Here is a 20,235-nt window from a genome sequence, read left to right as displayed (position 1 = left end):
GTACGGGGTTGTGGTTACGACAATTGGAACATATCCGTTGTCATCTGTGACAGATATTCCACAGTGGTCAACCAACTCGTAATGGCGTCCGTAAACTTTCAAAGGGATGAAATAAACTTTACCACTTTGAACCATTGGTTCAATAGCTTCCTTGTAGGCAGACATACTGTATCAAGGAACTTATGATAGCATACCGTAAGATACTTAAATAAGTAAAAAGATAAAAATGGACAATAAAAAGTAAAAATGAAAAGACACTGCTACCATTTAGAACTCTTTAATCACCAACTTCCGCTTTGATGTTTATCAGTGAAATTCCATAAGATAACAAATAAATGCCCAGGAATATTGTACATGATATGTTATGTATTATCATTACTCCTTTCCTCTTTCTTAATCAAATTAATTACACAAATCGTATACATGAGAATTAAGTTCAGAATTCAGAATTACAATATAAACAGTGTATTTATCCGTGTCTACGAAAACATGTCTACGTTACATGGCAATTATCATCTTCATAAACATAACTATTTTCAACTGATTTAAAAGCATAGATAACCAAGTTTTAAACGTATTTAGCCTAATATCAAGTAGTATTTTATTTCAATTAAGTTTTTTAAGTATATGATCTTGTCTGTATGCAATACCTTGGGCTAAATATCATGATATATAATTATCGAGTTAAATATATATGAACATAACGAATATTAGATTATTGAGTTTTGATGTTTTTCTGCAAACATCTGAATAATTAACGGAACTGGTTATATCTAAACCTCAAAACTTATTTTCTATTTACAAATAAGTGTTCCTATATTCGTTGTCAGTTTATTTTCGACTTATGAACCTGGCCTAAGTCAGGAGCCTGTTATTGAGTGGTTGTCGTTTGTTAGTGTGGTTCAGAAGTGTTTCTCGTTTCTCGTTTTTTATATGGATTAGACCGTTGGTTTTCCTGTTTGAATTGTTTTACACTAGTCTTTTTGGGGCCCTTTATAGCTTGCTGTTCCGTGTGAGCCAAGGCTCCGTGTTGAAGGCCGTACTTTGATCTATAATTGTTTACTTTTTACACATTGTGACTTTGATGGATAGTTGTCTCATTGGCACTCATACCACATCTTCTTATTTATTTATATTATGAGTTTGAATATACATTCGGTATCTTTCGCCTCTCTTTTACCATATTCTTTCTTTGGCACTCGTTTACAACATAATCTAGTCAAGCTAATGGCTTATTCCACCCTGCACGATTATGTCCCATTAAAATTTCACTTAAAATATAAACTCTCTCCCCTGAATATCCATTCCTTTTACTTTTCAAATTCTTTTCTTGTTTAGCAAAAAGTAAAATAACGAAAATACCAAACTCAAAGGAAAATTCCAATCGGAAAGTCCTTTATAAAATGGCAAAATCAAAAACTCAAACACATCAAACGAATGAAAAAACAACTATCATATTCCTGACTTGGTACAGGCATTTCCTTATGTAGAAAATGGTGGATAAAACCTGGTTTTATAGCTAGCTAAACCTCTCATTTATATGACTGTCGCATAAAATTCCAATAAATTCTGTTCTATTCTCATGCTTTATGTTGTTAAGAACAGAGTTGATCATTATTGATGCGCTTAACATGTATGACATTTTGTCATCCTTCTAGTTTAATGTACATAAAATGCTACATTTGTCGGCTTTGGCAGCGCTTTCACATGTGTACCTATGTGCCTAAGTACATTTGCCTTCGGGTCAAAATTTAATCAAAGGCATCTACAAACCTTTATCTGAGAAATATCGTGGTTAAATTTTCTTTTCGCATTAAAAAATAATGGGGTTAATAAAATACTTATAAAAATAAAAATGGTTATACTAGGTGGGCGCAAATTTTAAAAAATATAAACCAATGCGAATTCCAATTTTCATTATTCAAAGCTGTCTTAATAGCATTCAGTGACAACTGAAAATATTTAAATCTGACAGGTCATTACACCTTTCAACTATTTTCATCTAGGTGGTATCATCGATACGTTTTAAAGTTTCGTCGGTATAGCCTGTAATCCAACTGAACGTGATATATACCTTAAATGGCTTATATCCTTAATAAATATAGTGGCAACCTTAAACGGATTTTAAATTGCATATTTGTCTTGTATGAATATGGGGACCACCATATACAGCATAACATAACAGTGGAGGAAAAATTGATTTATAAAAAGTAAGAAGCATATCCTGATCAATAAAGTCAAAATCTTGCAACAACATCTTAATGGTGCTACTATACCTCATTAAACATTAGGGAAAAAATATAAAAATGTAATCATTTAGTTCAAAATTTCTCAACCATGTGTTTTGTTAAATCATATTACCTTCTTAATATACTTACTCTGTGTTATGAATGACCCGCAAAGTTATGTTCACGATGGCTGAAAGTTTAGAGATAGACACCAAAAGGAACTTAAAATACTTTAAAATTCTTTCTATTGTTGTAAACAGGAGTCTAGGGTATGACCTTTCCATTTTATTGATGTCTGCTATACAGGAATTTTTGCCAATATTTCCTAATTATTCGGTTAATTTTGCTTTATTGAAAACGTTCTTGTAATGACAATATAATCTAACATTGAACCCAGTAAATGCATTTCCCCTCGACTCAATTTACACAAGACTGAGAAATCGTTCTACAGTCTACCGACGAATATTAAAGTGATTTGGTAGTAAACAATTGACATATCAAAAAAGTTGGGTGATTGTTTAAACAAACCACAAACAGAAATCAAAATGGAATGATTTACTAGTTGGTAAACGTCTTTGTTTACAAGTATTATATAACGAAAATGTGGTGCATACTTTATCTAAGGCGGCAAGTTGTACAATGTTCGAACATTTGTGTCCAGCTTTGTTAAACACAAGAGTAAAGTATCAACTTGACACATAATATTGCTTCCAATGTGAGATTGTATTGATATGAGTACAAAGTCGATAGAAAATAGCTGAAGTATTACATTAACGAAACTACATTGAACATATCTGTTAAAAGCAAATGATGAAAGATGAATGTTCATGCGACAATCCCCTGTGATCATATTTGTATTGATCAATTATAAATTATGTTAACAATTACCTTAATAAGCTATGTACAGCATTGTGAAATTAACCTCCGCAAATAACCCAAGCAACACTGTGATAGCTAGGCCTGCTTATAAAAAATATCCGTTTATAGAAAAGCATTGCCTGAAAATCTTCTGTATAACAAGTGTTGTATGATCTGCATGTTTACATTTTTGCTGTAAAATCAATACTTAAAAATCTTTTATCTTTTATTAATTATATGCATTATCGGTGATTTAAATCTTTCTAAGGTAGCTTATAGTGGGGAACTCAGTATCAAAAAAGGCCTTAAGTTAACGAGTTTAAGTTAACGGAATAACACACGGCTAAATTTATTTGCAAATTACAGGGAAACCATTATTTTTTACAATCATGTTCCCATGGTCAGTATTTTCTAAATTATGTGCCCCCAGACATCGTTTTGTACAAGGAATCTTCAATATGAAAAATAAAATTATTGCGCTCTTTGTTTGTTGTTGAAATAGTACTCAGAATATAGTGTATATGTTAAATATATCATTTAACAAAAGAGGAAATACTTAAGTAAGTTTAGTTTAAGTATTTCAGCATTTAAATAATATGTTACCCGAAATTAACCACAATTTCATCGAAAAAAAAAATTATTACGTGTTCCACCAGATGACTTTTTAGTATGATTACAGCAATAACACACATTTCAAGTGTGAAATATGTGTCGTTGTGAAGAAATTAGCAATTAAAAATACAAATTAAGTGCATTGATTCAACACGGATTATCTCGTGTCGTTGATCAATCTGTTGCTTACACTATTAGGTAATTAACTAGGACAGTTGTCACTCAATGCATGTCTCATTTTTGCTTGTTGCATGGTTAATATTTTTTTTTCAAATGGCCAGTTAAGTTTGTAGATAGTTGTTTTGTTCGGAGGAATATGTTTTGTATCGGTTTTTAAAACTTTTAAGTTTTTATTGAATTGATTTTTTTGTTATAATTGTAGTATAAGAATCAAATTGGTAGGTCTGGTTTAACATCCGGAATATGGCACAATCGTAATAAAAAAGAGAGCATAAGCAAAAATAGCCTTATCGAGACTATGGAAGCCCGGAAAGATCAAGTATAAGTTAGGGTTTTGCATGATGCTTTCGACCATAATCACCATCGATGTGATGATTACAAAAAGTGTACCACCGTTCTAGTTACAAATTATACACAGGCACAACTGCAGTTTTTTTTTCAAAGCTCAATTGGCGATATGTTTATCCGAGCAAACCACATCAGCCATTGAACTATATGTGCCAAACATTCATGTTCAATCTATCTGAAATGTTTCTAATTGGCATGTTTATGGTGGTTTTTTTTTCTGTGAACTGAATTTATTTAAAACCGATCGATTCGGTAGCTTCAAAATATATACACATGTATTCACAGATACATTAGAGCAGAGACATGTATATGTCTCTGATCAGAGTGAAAGACAAGACAAATTGTGAAACAATTCAAACGAAAAAACTAAACGTCTGATTTATGACAAAACAAAAAAACAAATATCCGATATAACTGACAGCAACCGACAACAACCATTCAATTACAGGCTCCTGATTTGGACAGGCGCATACAGAATGTGAGGGGTCAAACGTTTTTGTGAGCATTCAACCCTCCCCTAACCTGGGACAATGGTGTAACAACACAACAAAAGACCAAACTGTAAAAACTGGCTTGACTCATCAAATCGGCAAGAAGCACAAACACAACTAACATAAAGACCATAAACACAAAGTACTGATTTAAAAGTATTCGCGGTTACTGAAAGCTAGTAAAAAGACATCACCAACAGTCTGAGAAAAGCATGACCTTGTGCAATGTCAGAATATAAGTACATAATATCGATAGGGTTTAGGACCATAGCTTAAAATTCCAAATTTTAAATTGAAATGGTCAAGGTCATTGTTATTCAAAAGAGACATTCAAACTCATTATTCAAAAATAAACTGACAACGCCTTGGCTAAAAAAGAAAAAGACCAACCGATAAACGATAGTACACAAAACACAACATAGAAAACTAAAGACTGAGCAACACTAACCCGACCAAAAAATGGGGGTGATCTCATGTGCTCGGGAAGGGTAAGCAGATCCTGCGATAAATGTGGCACCGTCGTGTTCCTCATGTTATTACAAACCCGGTAATAAGTCTAAATCGGTAGGTCACATCCCGGGAAAAGAGACGAGATTGTAGTTACGACATTTGGAACATATCTGCTATCATCTGTGAAACGGTAACCAACTCGTGATGGCGTCCGTAAAATTAACGAAGGGATGATTTCAACTTCACTACTTGGAACTCTAGGTTTCACAGCTTCCTTGTGAGCAGCAACCCTCTATCAAGAAAATTATAATAGGAAATACAAGCCCTGAAAAATCGTATGAACTGTGAGATATATAATCCGTATGCAGGCGCTGCTGGAAAGTTGCTACATGGAAATGAAAAGTTCAAATTGGGAAGCTGAAATCATCTCTTCTGTTTTCAACTGACTCTCATTGTCAATTTCTAGATGTAAGTCAAGATATGAGGCAGACTTAACTGTATCCGTTGTATCCTTTATCTCAAGTTCGATGGGATAGATGCGTTCAACATAGTCACCAAATTTTGAATTATTTAGTGAGAGAATATCATCTATATAGCGGGGGGTAAAGATAAGGGATACTGTTAACTTCTTTTCTTTCTTCATAAGAAGTTCTTGTATGAAATCAGCCTCATATGAATAAAGGGACAAGTCAAAAGGAGATGGGAACAGTTGGTTTCTATGAGATTGTTTGTTGAAAAACACGCCCTCCAAACGTAACAAATATGTTGTCAATCAAGAAATCAAGCATCTTGATAATGTCAGTTTCAGAGAATTTTTTGTTGGAATCAGAGTGATTTTTTACAAAGTAGGATTTATCCCTCCCAAAGAAAAGATACTTGTATCTTCGTTGGCTATTCTTTTTTATGAAACAATGCAAGACCAACTCTTTCAATTTGTCTTTGAGTTTGGAATGGTGAATACTTGTATATAGTGTAGAAAGGTCAAATGTTTTAATACTATTGTAAGATGAAAGAGTCTTAGATTGTATGTATTCTAAAAGATCTTTGGAATTTTTCAGTATCCACATCTGATTTACGCCACCTCTTGAATATGTAGTTTCACAATAACCTTGAAGCCTGGCTTTGATTGCTGATAAAATTGATGTTAATAATTTAGAAAGTGGTTTCGTGGAGCACTTGGAAGACCCAGCAATATACCGTTGTTTGTCAGGACACTTATGTAGTTTAGGTATGCAATAAAGTAATGGAAGATCCAGTTCTTCATCTTTGGTTGAAATTCCAAAGGAACATAGAACAGACCAATGATAATCAAGGATTTCCTCTTTGGTAAGTGTCGTGGGGGTATATGTTGAGTTTCCAAGAGAATTGTCAATACCTAATTCATTTATCAAGCAGGTAATGTAATGTGATTTATACACAAAAACGATGTTGTTTGGGGCTTTATCTGCGGGGACAACAACATATTGGTCATGGAGGTAGGACAAGTGTTTTGCAACATTTTGGGTCTCTAAAGATTATTGTAGCATGGGTATCCATATACCCATTCAGTTTCTTAATTCTGATTTGTATCAACTACCTCACAGCCTTAATCCATTCGGAAAGAGTATCTACGTCTTCTTTCTCGCGTTTAACTCATTGCCTGGCATAATAATCTTCGACTGAATCCATCAGTATTTTGAAGTTGTGTTTCCAATTGATGGATTTAGGCTCACGATATTTGGGGCCTTTGGATAACACATTTCGCAGAGAAGTGTTATTGACAATGTTTAGGTCAACAGTAACAACGTGGCCAGCCGGATTATATATGAATGGGGAACAAGTACAGGTGCAATCAGGAGGTTTAGACTTGAAAGCGTTAATATTGAGATCCTGCAACACGTGTTTGTAATATAATTTTTTGAGAAGCCTACCTTTAACTCTGGTATAATTGCTCACGTAGAGAATCTCTAAGTTTGGCCAGCCGGCAATAGTGGTAGTGGACTATGTGACATACCGGGTACCCCCACTACCCTATGCTGATAAACTCCTACGGGTCTAGGGCATAAGTGCTATGGGCAATTTTAGAGGCAATGCCTACCTGTACCTCCGGTATAATGGCCCAGGTGGAGAATCTCTTAGTTTGGCCAGCCGTCAATAGTAAAGTTGGAATATGTGACATACCGGGTACCCTCCTCGTCCTATGCTGACAAACTCCTACGGGTCTAGGGCATAAGTGCTATTGGCCATTTTAGAGGTCAAGTCTACCTCTACCTCTGGTATAATTGCCCACGTGGAAAAACTCTTAGTTTGGCCAGCCGGCAAAAGTGGTAGTGAACTATGTGACATACCGGGATACCCCCTACCCTATGCTGACAAACTCCTACGGGTTAAGGGCATAAGTGCTATGGGCCATTTTAGAGGCAATACCTACCTCTACCTCCGGTATAATGGCCCACGTGGAGAATCTCTTAGTTTGGCCAGCCGTCAATAGTAAAGTTGGAATATGTGGCATACCGGGTACCCCCTCACCCTATGCTGACAAACTCCTAAATAATTTGTATTTCATTCATTTTTGTAGTATAAATCAGGCAGAATGTCATCTCTATGATTTTTTTTCCCTATTTTGTCAGATCGGGGACTAAAGCATATTATACGGTATGAGTGTTGATCATAGGCATACGGGAACGAACATGTAATTGTTCATATCTTTGTCCAATAAGAGTTAGTTTTTCTTTAATGCACATTTTGTGTATATATAAGCAGCTAGTTTAAAATAGCAGACATGGCTTAAATAAAAACATAGGGGTTAAATGCAAGTTTTGTCTGTTATTTTGAAAACTGCTATAGATAGAAAAATTCTGACAGAGGTGTATATGTTCAAAAATATGAGATCGACCTGCTGTCCTTTCACACCAAAACTGTCAGACAAATTCTTATATGAGTTAATGGCCTTTAAAGACGAATTTTACCATTTTTATCATACAGTGTTATGGTATACCAATGTTTTTGAGTTTTAGCTCACCTCGTCCTTTGCTTTCTCATCACCTGGCGTCCGTTGTTCGTCGTCGTCGTTAACTTTTACAAAAATCTTCTCCTCTGAAAGTACTGGGCCATATGCAACCAAACTTGACCACAATCATTATTAGGGTATTTAGTTTTAAATATTTTAACAGCTTTGCCCCCAGCAGAGCTATAGAAAAACATTACAATAACGGATGTTACACGGTCAGTTTTTTGTGAATACATTCACTCGTGCATTCAGTGAGTTCATAGGAACTTTATCGTACACCTTGTGACCTAATTACCTTGTTTTATAAATATCATTTATATGAAAAGTGTTTATAAAAATTATACTTATAAAAAAGCTAACTATGTCCTAAAATACTGAAATTAAATGAAATGTCTACGAAGTTACTGAATGCAAGAGTAACTGCAACCATAAAATGTTTCCATGTACAAACCTCTCGTGGGTTTGCTTAGCAGTTAAGAATAATCTTTTAAATTCTCATCATGTTCAAGGAATTTGCTTCAGTCGAGTTGTGATAGCACAAAATCAGTCTCAACATTAATAAACGTCCACCCATTTTGGATATTTGGATGGAAAATGAAAAAAATGTTGTGACACGTGATCAATACTTGGGTCTACTCGAATAATACATTACTGTAACGAGCATGAAAATAAACAAACAAACAAAAATGATTTTCAAAATAAGTGGATCAAAACCGGGGAATGGGGCAATTGCCCCCTTTCAAAATTTGGGGATGGAGGAGGCAAAACATATTTCTTTGTTTGGCTTTGTTTGTTTGTTTGTACGTATGTATGCTTTTTCTTGGTGTGGAAGGGTATATATAAATGCAGGGGCGTAGGAGCCGGGAAGGGGGACTATAACCGCATTACATACGCAAACGTGAGGGGCAAAAATATACCCCCTTTTGGCAATTTATTTTGTTATATTATAATATGAAGTGGCTATAAAAGAGAACATTAACTTATTTCTAGACTATTAGAAACTTATGATAGAAAATATAGAATAAAGGTCTTTTTTTTTGCTTGTCACTTTAAGAGTTCCCGTCCCCCTTTACTCAACGTTTCAATCTACTCCTACTCACTGATATGTATCAAAGGAATGACCAATAGTTTTTCATTGTAGTCAGGTGAAGGTCCTCGGCTATCGGCTCGGACTTGACCTGACTACTCGTGCAGAAAAACTATACGGCAACTGTTGTTACCAGCCTGCTTTTATGTTACCTTCGTTTTGTCTCTAATACGTGTCCGGTGACCCTGTCTGCCAACCAACATAGGGGTAAAATGCAAGTTTTGATCTTGAAAACCGCTATAAATAGAGTAAAAACTGACAAGAGGTAGTAATGTTTAGAATGATGAGATCTACCTATTGTTCATTTGCATCAAAACTGTCCGACGGCTTTTTATACGAGTTACTGCGCTTACATGACAAATTTTACCATTTTATTTTCATGTCTGCCTATTATCTAGTAATAAATAAAAGAGATAGAGAGAAACTTTTTAAAATATGACCAGCAAAACAAGATCTACAAATAAATGAGCATGTTCGAAATCGTCAGACGAATCCTTATTAGAGTTATTGTCCTTTAATGACGATTTTTAACAATTGTATTGAGTTTTTGTCTGATTTCTGAAAAACTAAAATAGACAGGTAAAAACTGGAATTAACAAAATTGATCAGCAAGACAAGATCTACAAATAAGTCTACTGGCTTAAATTGTCAGTTCACTCCTTATTGGAGTTATTGATCTTTAATGACAATTTTTACCCATTTTTAGTTTCTTGCCTTTTATTTTGAAAGCTATTATAGATTGATAGCCACTCTAAATTACAAAAACGATCAGCGAGACAAGATCTTCAAAAAAGTCAAGATTGTCGAAATCGTCATTGGACTATTTTTTATACTTATTGACTGGGTATGAGTGGAATAGTTAGTTTATTGTCCCCGACGTACAACTATTGCCCTGAGGCGTAGCCGATGGCAATAGTTGTATCCGAGGGGACAATAAACTTACTATTCCACTCATACCCAGTACATGTCAGTCTGGTAGGTTTTATTTGACCTTGACCTCATTTTCATGGTTCATTGCTCAATGTTAAGTTTTTGTGTGTTGGTCTATTCTTCTTAAACTTTAAGCAAAAGGTCAACTATATTTGGTGTATGGAATGATTGTAAGGTGTATTTGTCTGTCTGGCAGGTATCATCTGAATTTCACCTCATTTTCATGGTTCATTGGTCAATGTTCAGTTTTCCTTGTTAACTTTGTTTCTTAGATACTATAAGAAATATTTCAACTATATTTGATGCATGGAATGATTTTAAGGAGTACATGTCTGTCTGGCAGAGTTCATCTGACTTTGACCTCATTTCCATGGTTTGGTCTGTTTTTTATACTTTAAGCAATAGGTCATCTGTATTCGGTTTATGGAATGATTGTATTAAAGGTGTACATGTATTTCTGGCTTGGTTTATCTGACATTGACCTCATTTTATTGGATCATAAATGTCAATGTGATACTTGTAGTAAAACTTAATATTTAGGACTATCAATATAAAATCAATGGTCAGTATAGTAGGCGAGACATTTCAGCGTGTGCACTTTTGTTACATTTGTAAGAGACAACGGACACATAGTGATGACAATTATCCGATTGTAAATATGCATTCCAATAACTTTTGTAACAGGCAATTGTAAATTTAAAGCTTAGTTTTTTTTTAAAACAACAGAATAAATTCAACAACAGAACAACAATTTCAACAATTTAATTTGATCCGTCATTACTTTTGTTGAAAGTAAAAATAAAAAATTAAGAACAATTGGTTCCACCTCGTCTAACTTCTCTAAGGTTTTTAGATCGCCGTCTTTAAGGTAGTCGAAAATATCTTTTCAGCAGTTCGGACGACTGATTTTGTGTTTTTGGCATCCTTGGCCTTAATTAATCCTTCCAGATCTCCATCGGAAAGCGACGCAAATCAACGTGACTCAGCTATGATCCTGTCGTCTGATGCGACTTGGTGTGTGTTCGAACGACTCGGGAATCGACGTTAATAATTGAGATCAATTCCGATAGTCCCGAATGAATTGTTAAAAACCCTTTAGCCAATCCTGTAGCTACAGTTGAAATTCTGCGTAATATAATGACGCTTGCGGTAAACAGTTTCATCGAGGGCAAATAGTTGGAAACTATTGACCGGTCAAATAGTTCAACGCTTACTATTTGAAAAATAGTGAAAATATTGTGTACTTACTTTATATAGACTAAATGATAACTGAGGTATAATAAATTAGAGTTATTGATCTTTAATGCCGATTTGTAGCAATTGTGTTTTACCCTTTTTCGTGTTTTTGGAAAAAATAAAGAACATAGAGATAAACGGTAAACAGAAAAAAAATATCAGCATTCAAAAATAAACATGAGTTCTATTGTAGTCCACAATGTTGGAGAGTATCAATTGTTGAAGATAAGTTGCTTATTATCTTGAAAAATACAAAACATAGATAGAGACTTTAGAAAGATACGAAAGTCGCAGAATGCGCGACATAGGGATTACAATCCGGCAGCGTCATAGGTGGTGACAGCGTAAGCTATTTGTATACAGCTTTATATTTTAGAAGGAAGAAGACCTGGATGCTTCATACTTTGTATGCAAATACCTTATGTTACAAAGTTTAAATCTGTAATATGTCTATTGTTCTTGACTTCATTTTATGGTTCATTGACTGCTTGAAACAAAATTAGAGTTGTTTTGTCATGTGAAATACTTACTTATAATGGGTAATATGATAACTATATTTGGTATATGGGATTCCTGCAAGGTGTACATGTCTGTCAGACAGGGTTTACTTGATCTCGAACTTATTTAATGGATTAGTGATCAAGGTTTAGTTTGTATCTCAGTTACTATGAGCAATTAGTGAATGAAATGATTGTAAGGTTTACATTGCAGGTTTTATCTGTCTGGTAGGTTTCATCTGACCTTTCCCTCATTTCATGGTTTATTGTATATTGTTAGTTTTTTGTGGTTTATATAAAAAAAGATGTGGTATGATTGCCAATGAGACAACTCTCCACAAGAAATCAAAAGACACAGAAATTAACAACTATAGGTCACCGTACGGCCTTCAACAATGAGCAAAGCCCATACCGCATAGTCAGCTATAAAAGGCCCCGAAATCACAAATGTAAAACCATTCAAACTAGAAAAACTAACGGCCTAATTTATGTACAAAATAATGAACGAAAAACAAATATATAACACAGCAACAAACGACAACCACTGAATTACAGGCTCATGATTTAGGACAGGCACATACATAATGTGCCGGGGTTAAACTAGTTTGAAGGCGGCAAACCTCCCCTAACTTGGGACAGTGGTGTAACAGTACAACATAAGAAGAAACTATAAAAATGTGTTGAAAAAGGCTTAACCTATTAGATGGATACATAGTATGGTTTTTAGATACTATAAACAAGTTTATGTGATACTTATCGTAAAATCTTTATATTACAGACTTTCAAAATAAATTCAATCATGATTAGTAAAGCAGGCAAAACATTTCAGCATGTGCTCTTTTTTCACCTAAACAGACATAACCTTTTAACATGTTTAATTGTCATATTCATATACACACATACAATATTTTTTAATTGAGTTTCTATGGACATATACTGGCATACTCGAGTGAGAGTTACTCTTATATATATTATGTGTATATTGTTTTATGTTTACATACCAGTGATCTAAGAATTTTGAAATGGTGGGGCGTATTTTAATAAAACTGGACATATACGACAGAGCGGAGCAAGTTGAACAAAGAACGATTTTATGCTAAAAAATTATCAAAGGGCATGTGAACGCCCTTTAAGCCCCCTCCTCCCCCAATCCATTGAATCCGACCATGCAAACTGATGGATTATGATACATTCTTGCAGATGGATTTGTTTTTTAACAACATTAATTTTGTAATTTGTGATTAATTATATTCCTGCATGATCGGGATTGCAGTTTTTGTTAAACAAGTGAATTTGCTACATTTGTATTTGTTATACAAAAATAAGATGTGATGGTTAATTGCCAATGAGACAAAACTCCAACAGAGACCATTTAATGACGTAGACAACTATAGGTCACTGTACGGCCTTTAAAAAACTTGACCCCATAGTAAGCTTTAATAGGCCTCCAAATGACAAATGTAAATCAATTTAAACGAGAAAACAAACGGCCTGCTTTATGTACAAAACAATGAACGAAAAACAAATATGATATACAGCATAAATGAAACCACTGGTTTACATGCTTACATTATGTTTGTGCATTGTGCAGTGTAGAATGAGCATTGCTCTTTGCATGCTTAATGATTGTAATGTGATTTGTGAGCTTTTTGGATTATCCAATGATGGGGACAAAGAAAAGAAATGCTATAGTTTTTAGTTACATTTGATACATCATTTTAATGTTACACTACAGCTCAGACTTCATGGTTTTTGATTAGGATTGTTTTACAGGACCATTACCGGTATTTAAAAGTCAACAATGATACTCATTGATAATGTGTTTGTTGATAAATCATGAGAACATGGACATTTGACAGTTTTAGGTGTAAAATTGCCTCCAGTTTTATATTCCCGTAATTTTAAAAGCACTTATTAGATTTTATAATCTGATATTGCTGGTAGTAGGTTGTTTAATGTATTTTTTTTTAATTTTTTTAAAGTTTTTTCTTTTTGGAAACTATTTATGGGCTATTTAATTATCAAACTGTAGCACTATTTAGCTTCTGGATAGGTTGCAATTGATCAACAAGATTAAGTTTTTTGGAGATGGTATTAGATTTGTATGAATTTCCTATCTCACAGAAGTAGGACAAGTAACTCTGAGTTTTTATTGTAATTGTTTTTTTTTTTATTCATTCTTAATTTCAGAATTTTTGGGAGAATTAACTTTTTCCTGGCACCCAAACACAGATTTACAGTTATATTAGTTTTATCATTTTTGCAATGCAGCAGAAAAGTAATGATGGTCTTGATAGAGGTCTTTTATTTCTTATTTAACATCTTAGATCATCTTTCTGTTTTCTTTTTATATTTTAACTATCTCTCTATTTTTGATATTTTGGCACCCCATTATTCTCTAATCGGTATTTTTTGCTTTTCATTTCTCTATTTTCTTTAGATTTGGCCCATTATTCTCTTTTTTATAAACCCAATCAGGCCCTCCGTTATTACAATTAAGCTTTATTTTATGATAAAACTTCGTCAGTTATTGTATTTGATATGGTTCCTCTGATTGATTAATATTTGTGTACTAAACGGCTTCCTTATATGTTTGTTACTGGGCTATTTGTGTTACTAACGGCTTTCCATAGTTTTCAATTTTGAACGAGCGTCCTCCAGCTGCAAGTTTGTTGTTCCAGTGTAAATGCATATTCCTTTTTATATGTATCCAAGACTGATAAAAAAAGAGTTTCAATGTTGACAGTTTTATTTGTTGAACTGTTAAATAATACGATTAAATGAAAAATTTCTGACAATTGCATTACTTGTATACAATATAGTGCATATGAATTAAATATATAGCCTAAATTCATATTTGTAGTGTCCGACGTGGTTGGAGATAGCTTACTGCACAAAAAGACGGCTATCAATATTCCATTATTTATCCTTATGCTCACTTTACGCTTTTTACTGCTTTGTTTACAATTTTATTTTAGGTTTGCGTTGTGTTCCCTGTTTTAACTTTTGGCTATCTTCCATTACTGAGTGCTTCCTTTTCGGGAAACTTGAACTATGCAATATTAAGATATTGAAAACATAGAATTGAAATCATCTCGAGTTGTCCTTTGATTGTCCTTTAACATAAAATATTAAAACTAAGGGATAGAGCTCATAATATCAATAGAATAACTTGAAATACGCAATCGCACACCCCTGTGTGTGCATTGCTTTAGCAGACGATATACGCAAGTGCATACAAGTAAATTACATAAAACATAGTTCATCAACTCAATCTAAGTATTTACAATATATTTTTGTCCTGCAGGATATGACCATAAACTATCAAATCTGTGGTATTCGAAATACAATAATAGATCAATTGTCAAGGGGACGAATTGGTTTAAGAAAGGTAAAAGGTGTAATACCACCAAATCATAGTACGTCACATCCGGTTGCATACGAAAATAGGTCGAAAAAAAATATTCCCTTGAATTTGACAGTTGTAGGTAATTGATCCTACATTTCATTGCAGTAAAACATTTCTGAGTCATAAACATATATCTTGGGTATTTCAAAGCACCATTATTTCTTTATTTGGGGTTTCTATAGAATATTTTGGAAACTTGAGGATACATGGTTACTAAAGCTTGTACACAGGTTAAAAAAGGGGGAAAATTTGATAGGTTAACTTCCAGTGATGGTTATTTTCTTATATGCAATGAAATGTTATGTGAAATTTTTTCTATAGTACTGGACAGGATAAAACTTTACTCATGCCAAGTATTTCTTTATTTGAAACAAAGATAAATTCTGCACAATTTTTTGAAAAGTGCAAATTTAACAAAGACTAATAGGGGAAAATCAATGGTGGTATTACACCTAATATGGGAAGCTGTACATGCACCTTTGACCTTGTGAGTACTCTCATGTGTTAAAATTTCTTGCTATTTAAGTGAAATATTACAAATAATGAAATATTCTGAGTGGATTGAGTCTCCAAAATACATTTTATGAGAAAATTTCCTAGAAATAGGACTTTACCATGAATATTAGTTGACAGAACAAGCCATACTTAGAGTCTTGGGGAGCTTTTTCTCCTTATTTCTTATATTCTGCTATACTAGAAAATTTTTCCTAAGAAATACTTTAATAAATATATAGTTTTAAGTAAATGAAACTATTTTTAAAGCAGTAACAACAAATTATTCACCAAAAGAGAAGTTTTTTATGTCCCTCTCTGGAACGCGGCGTAAATTTAAGTTTTACGCAAGGACTTATTGAAACCTCCTTGGAGACAGTAAACTTTTATACGGATAGTTCAAGCAGCTTGAATACTTCAATTAATCATTTATAATAACATTTCTATCATAAATGAGTGAAAGTTACCCCAAAATTTTTATTTATTGGCCTAAAAAGTAGAAATTTTGAGGAAATGAGAGGTATAAATGGACCAAAAGAGACTTTATAAGGAAGAATAAGAGGTCCATTAGTAGTATTTATCATCCTAAAGTCATCTTTTGTATCATATTCAACTGTTTGTAGGCAGATGAGATAAATATTTGATCATTTATTGGTCCACACTATATTCTATCATGATGCGGCTTGGTTTGAATTTTTCGAAGAAATTTTGCTCGAATCGCTGTAGATGTCGTCTTACATTATACTAGATTTTTCTCAAACTATTGAACTGATTATGACAAAACTTGACAGAAATGCTTGAAATAACCAAGATTACAAAGGAAAAAAGTCACATTCAGTTTATTCAACAAAAAAGTCTTCTTTAGGTGTAATACCACCAAATCAAAGTACGTCACATCCGGTTGCATACGAAAATAGGTCGAAAAAAAATATTCCCTTGAATTTGACAGTTGTAGGTAATTGATCCTACATTTCATTGCAGTAAAACATTTCTGAGTCATAAACATATATCTTGGGTATTTCAAAGCACCATTATTTCTTTATTTGGGGTTTCTATAGAATATTTTGGAAACTTGAGGTTACATGGTTACTAAAGCTTGTACACAGGTTAAAAAAGGGGGAAAATTTGATTGGTTAACTTCCAGTGATGGTTATTTTCTTATATGCAATGAAATGTTATGTGAAATTTTTTCTATAGTACTGGACAGGATAAAACTTTACTCATGCCAAGTATTTCTTTATTTGAAACAAAGATAAATTCTGCACAATTTTTTGAAAAGTGCAAATTTAACAAAGACTAATAGGGGAAAATCAATGGTGGTATTACACCTAATAATAGGCGTTTCATTCCCAACAATATAGTAGACGGCAAAATCGTCGGTCAGTGAAGAGCTGTATTTATGAGTTTACCCATTGTTTATAAAGTATAAAAATTATAAAAAGTAGATATTTTGTTTCAAGAAATAGTTCTGAATACGAGAATTAGCTGTTAATTTATACGGAAAAGATACAATATGAGATATTACAAACCTTCCCTCTCGTGACAATTGTACAACAAATGTAAACAAATGAAAATCTCATTTCACTTCTAGTGTTTTACTCATTATATATTTACTGGATAATTATCATCATCATTTCAAACCTATGTACAAACATGGAAATTTACATTTTAGCTGATGAAATGCCTCCCCCTCCCCTTATGTTTGGTAAACACTTGTATCTTGACTGGTGATAGTTATAAAAAGAGTGGATTACTGCCACAATTAAATGCAAAAATCATTATTAAATATTTATCAAACTTGCTACGAATAAAGTATATACTTATTTAAAGACATAATATTCAATATATCTTATATCTTTAATCATAAGTTTACAAGAACCCCTAGCAACTGTATTGTGGAAGACTTCCAGAGCTATTTGTTAAATATGAATATGAAAAACAGTGACGTTCTAGTTTTTAAAGCCCAACGTCAAGGTACAAAATGTTTGAGAAGGTTGTATCTAGGCATAATAACCCATTTCTCTTGTGTTCTAACTGTAGATTAATTTTTAAGAATCCACTGACCACTATGTTTAGTTAAGATAACTTATGATATAACTTTTAAATTTTAACTTACGATCTTTTATCCTCTTAAAAACTAGTTTCATATGAGATTTCGAACTTGCGTGTATTTTCATCGCAAATCTGTACAGTCTTCAGTCTATGCATGATATCACTAGCCCACGAGTACTGACACAAATCATTATTTAAATTATACTGTTAAAGCGCTCAATTATCAGTACATGCCAACAACCTGGATTTCTGTTCCATTGATAATTATTTTCTGTAGTTTTTAAAATTTATAATATGTAATGGTTTGTTCATATTTTATTCAATTGTTAGTTGATGTGTTTTATGTTGGGTGCTATTTTTTTTTTTTTTTTTTTTTACTTAAGGAAGATTATGCTCGACATTTTAAAGTTCTTGTGTATAATTATAAAGCAATTTCAAAAAATAGAATTACAACGATACAAAACAAATAATGAGTCAAACATTTTCTTTAAAACCATAAAAAAGTTGGTTGTATAATAATTAATTCTTGCCCTAATCTGGGTTATAATTTACTCTCTGCACAATTGCAAAATCAACCTGTAACAGATGTTTAACATTTTAAGTTATATTCAACTTTTGTTAAGTTGTCAAATGCCTAAATATAGATGTGAACCGTTTGGTTATAATCATTTCCGGTTTTAGTGAGTTCGTGTTGCTCAGTCTTTAGTTTTCTATGTTGCGTTTTGTGTACCGTTGTTTGTCATTTGATCTTTTTCTTTTTCTTTTTGCCATGGCTTCGTCAGTTTATTTTCGACTTATGAGTTTGAATGTCCCTTTGGTATCTGTCGCCTCTCTTTTCCAACTATCAACTATAAAAAAGACAAAATATGAAATTATCTTGATGAAATTTAACGTCGCTCGTTGATTATCGTTTACGAATATACAACTTCTTATAAATTCTCTAATACATATATGATAAACAATAGTAATCAAAACGTTTATTTTTCGCACATTTTTGTTTCTTTTCTCAGCGGTATTTGATTGATCGGTGTCTGTTTCACGCCGCATCAGCACGAAAAAGCTGTATCGCAGCGATATGGAGATTCGAACCTGTGCTTCTATGACATCGCAACAACTGCGTCTATACAAAAATATGTATTAGACAAATTCAGGTTGTACATCTTAAAGGTTGCAAACTGTACAGTTTTCATTCTTGGGAATGCCGTTTGGTCTACTTTCGCCTCTACCTATAACAGGTACTCGTTTGAAATGTCCTTGTTGATTTTGGATTATTTCATGAATATTCAGGGCTTCCGTATACAGAACCTCTATTCCCAGACCATTGCCATGATACACCATTATATCATTTAATATGTTTGATGTAGTTATACAGACGAACGGATTGTCATAAATATCAAGTTCCTTAAGACGTTTCTTACAGAAATTGTCAGAAGGGGAATCTCTTCTAGTCAGAATTACAGTCACATAATGAATTTTATAATGGCAATAAAAGTCAGCAAAGTAAAGATTTAGATTTGGTTCGAATAAAAAACTGGCAGTAATATGTAATCTAACCGGTCCAAACGGAGAACATGGGAGAGGTCTATTTCTCTTAGAATCCATAGCTGTATTGAAAAACAAACCATCCAATCGCCCGTTTATTACGGAGCAAGGATCACCGTTATGATCTTTTTTGTATGGCTTCATTATACCATTATGGTTTACTGTAATCGAATGAAAATATTGTTCTGACTTGTTTCGATAGAAATACTTAACGGAGCGGAACTTTCCTTTTCTTGTTTTTATAAATCCTAGCGTCTTATCATAAAGTGTTTCATACTCTGCCTTTGTAAAACCTGAAATAAAAAATGCTTTATATTCTAGTACCATCATTACTTAGATTTTTAACTTAATTAATGACTTTAACACGAAAAATCTAAGAATATAAAATAAAAAAAAATATATTAATTTGAAAAAGTAAAATTTGAAACTGATAGACCTTGGTAATCTGAAATACTCTCATAGAAGTAAGATGGTAAAATGTTGGTCTATACTGTGATTATAGCTCAAGTTGAAGTTTCAAACAATTGAAATTTCGAAAATCGACTTCTGTCATTCCCATTCGTTGTTTTGCACCTGAATTTGCAAACAAAGTAAAGTTCCCAAATTCTTTTAAAACTATTGATATTCTACTGATATATCAAGGGTTGTATAAATGGATACTTCGGTCACAAAAGTCAGTTGTAATTTTTAGATGACGTCTTAATTAGGTTGAAGTTGACGTAACATAATTTTGGGGAAATTTAACTGTCAGCTAAACATAAATGAAAGAAAATGATTTTTCACTCAAATTAACATATTTGTATGAGACATATTGTAGTAAACATCTGTGGGTGT

General features: G+C 33.1%; 1 protein-coding gene across 9 annotated transcripts in view; it reads right to left on the bottom strand.

The window, feature by feature from the left end:
* Positions 1-20,235, bottom strand: part of LOC127725730 (uncharacterized) — a 262,471-nt gene that overhangs the window by 53,281 nt on the left and 188,955 nt on the right. For 2 of the 9 annotated variants that reach the window (XM_052232940.1, XM_052232931.1), the window contains exon 5: positions 17,583-19,694. The exons of the other annotated variants lie outside the window; for them this stretch is intronic. In XM_052232940.1, coding sequence (XP_052088900.1) covers positions 19,021-19,694 — 674 coding nt within the window. In that variant the 3' untranslated portion in view covers positions 17,583-19,020. Of the gene's footprint in view, positions 1-17,582; positions 19,695-20,235 lie in introns of those variants that run through there. 9 annotated transcript variants of the gene reach the window in all.

The sequence above is a fragment of the Mytilus californianus genome, unplaced genomic scaffold (assembly GCF_021869535.1).
Source record: "Mytilus californianus isolate M0D057914Y unplaced genomic scaffold, xbMytCali1.0.p SCAF_15, whole genome shotgun sequence".
NCBI lineage: Eukaryota > Metazoa > Mollusca > Bivalvia > Mytilida > Mytilidae > Mytilus > Mytilus californianus.
The sequence above is the reverse complement of the archived record's forward strand: the minus strand, read 5'-3'. Positions and strand labels throughout refer to the sequence as shown.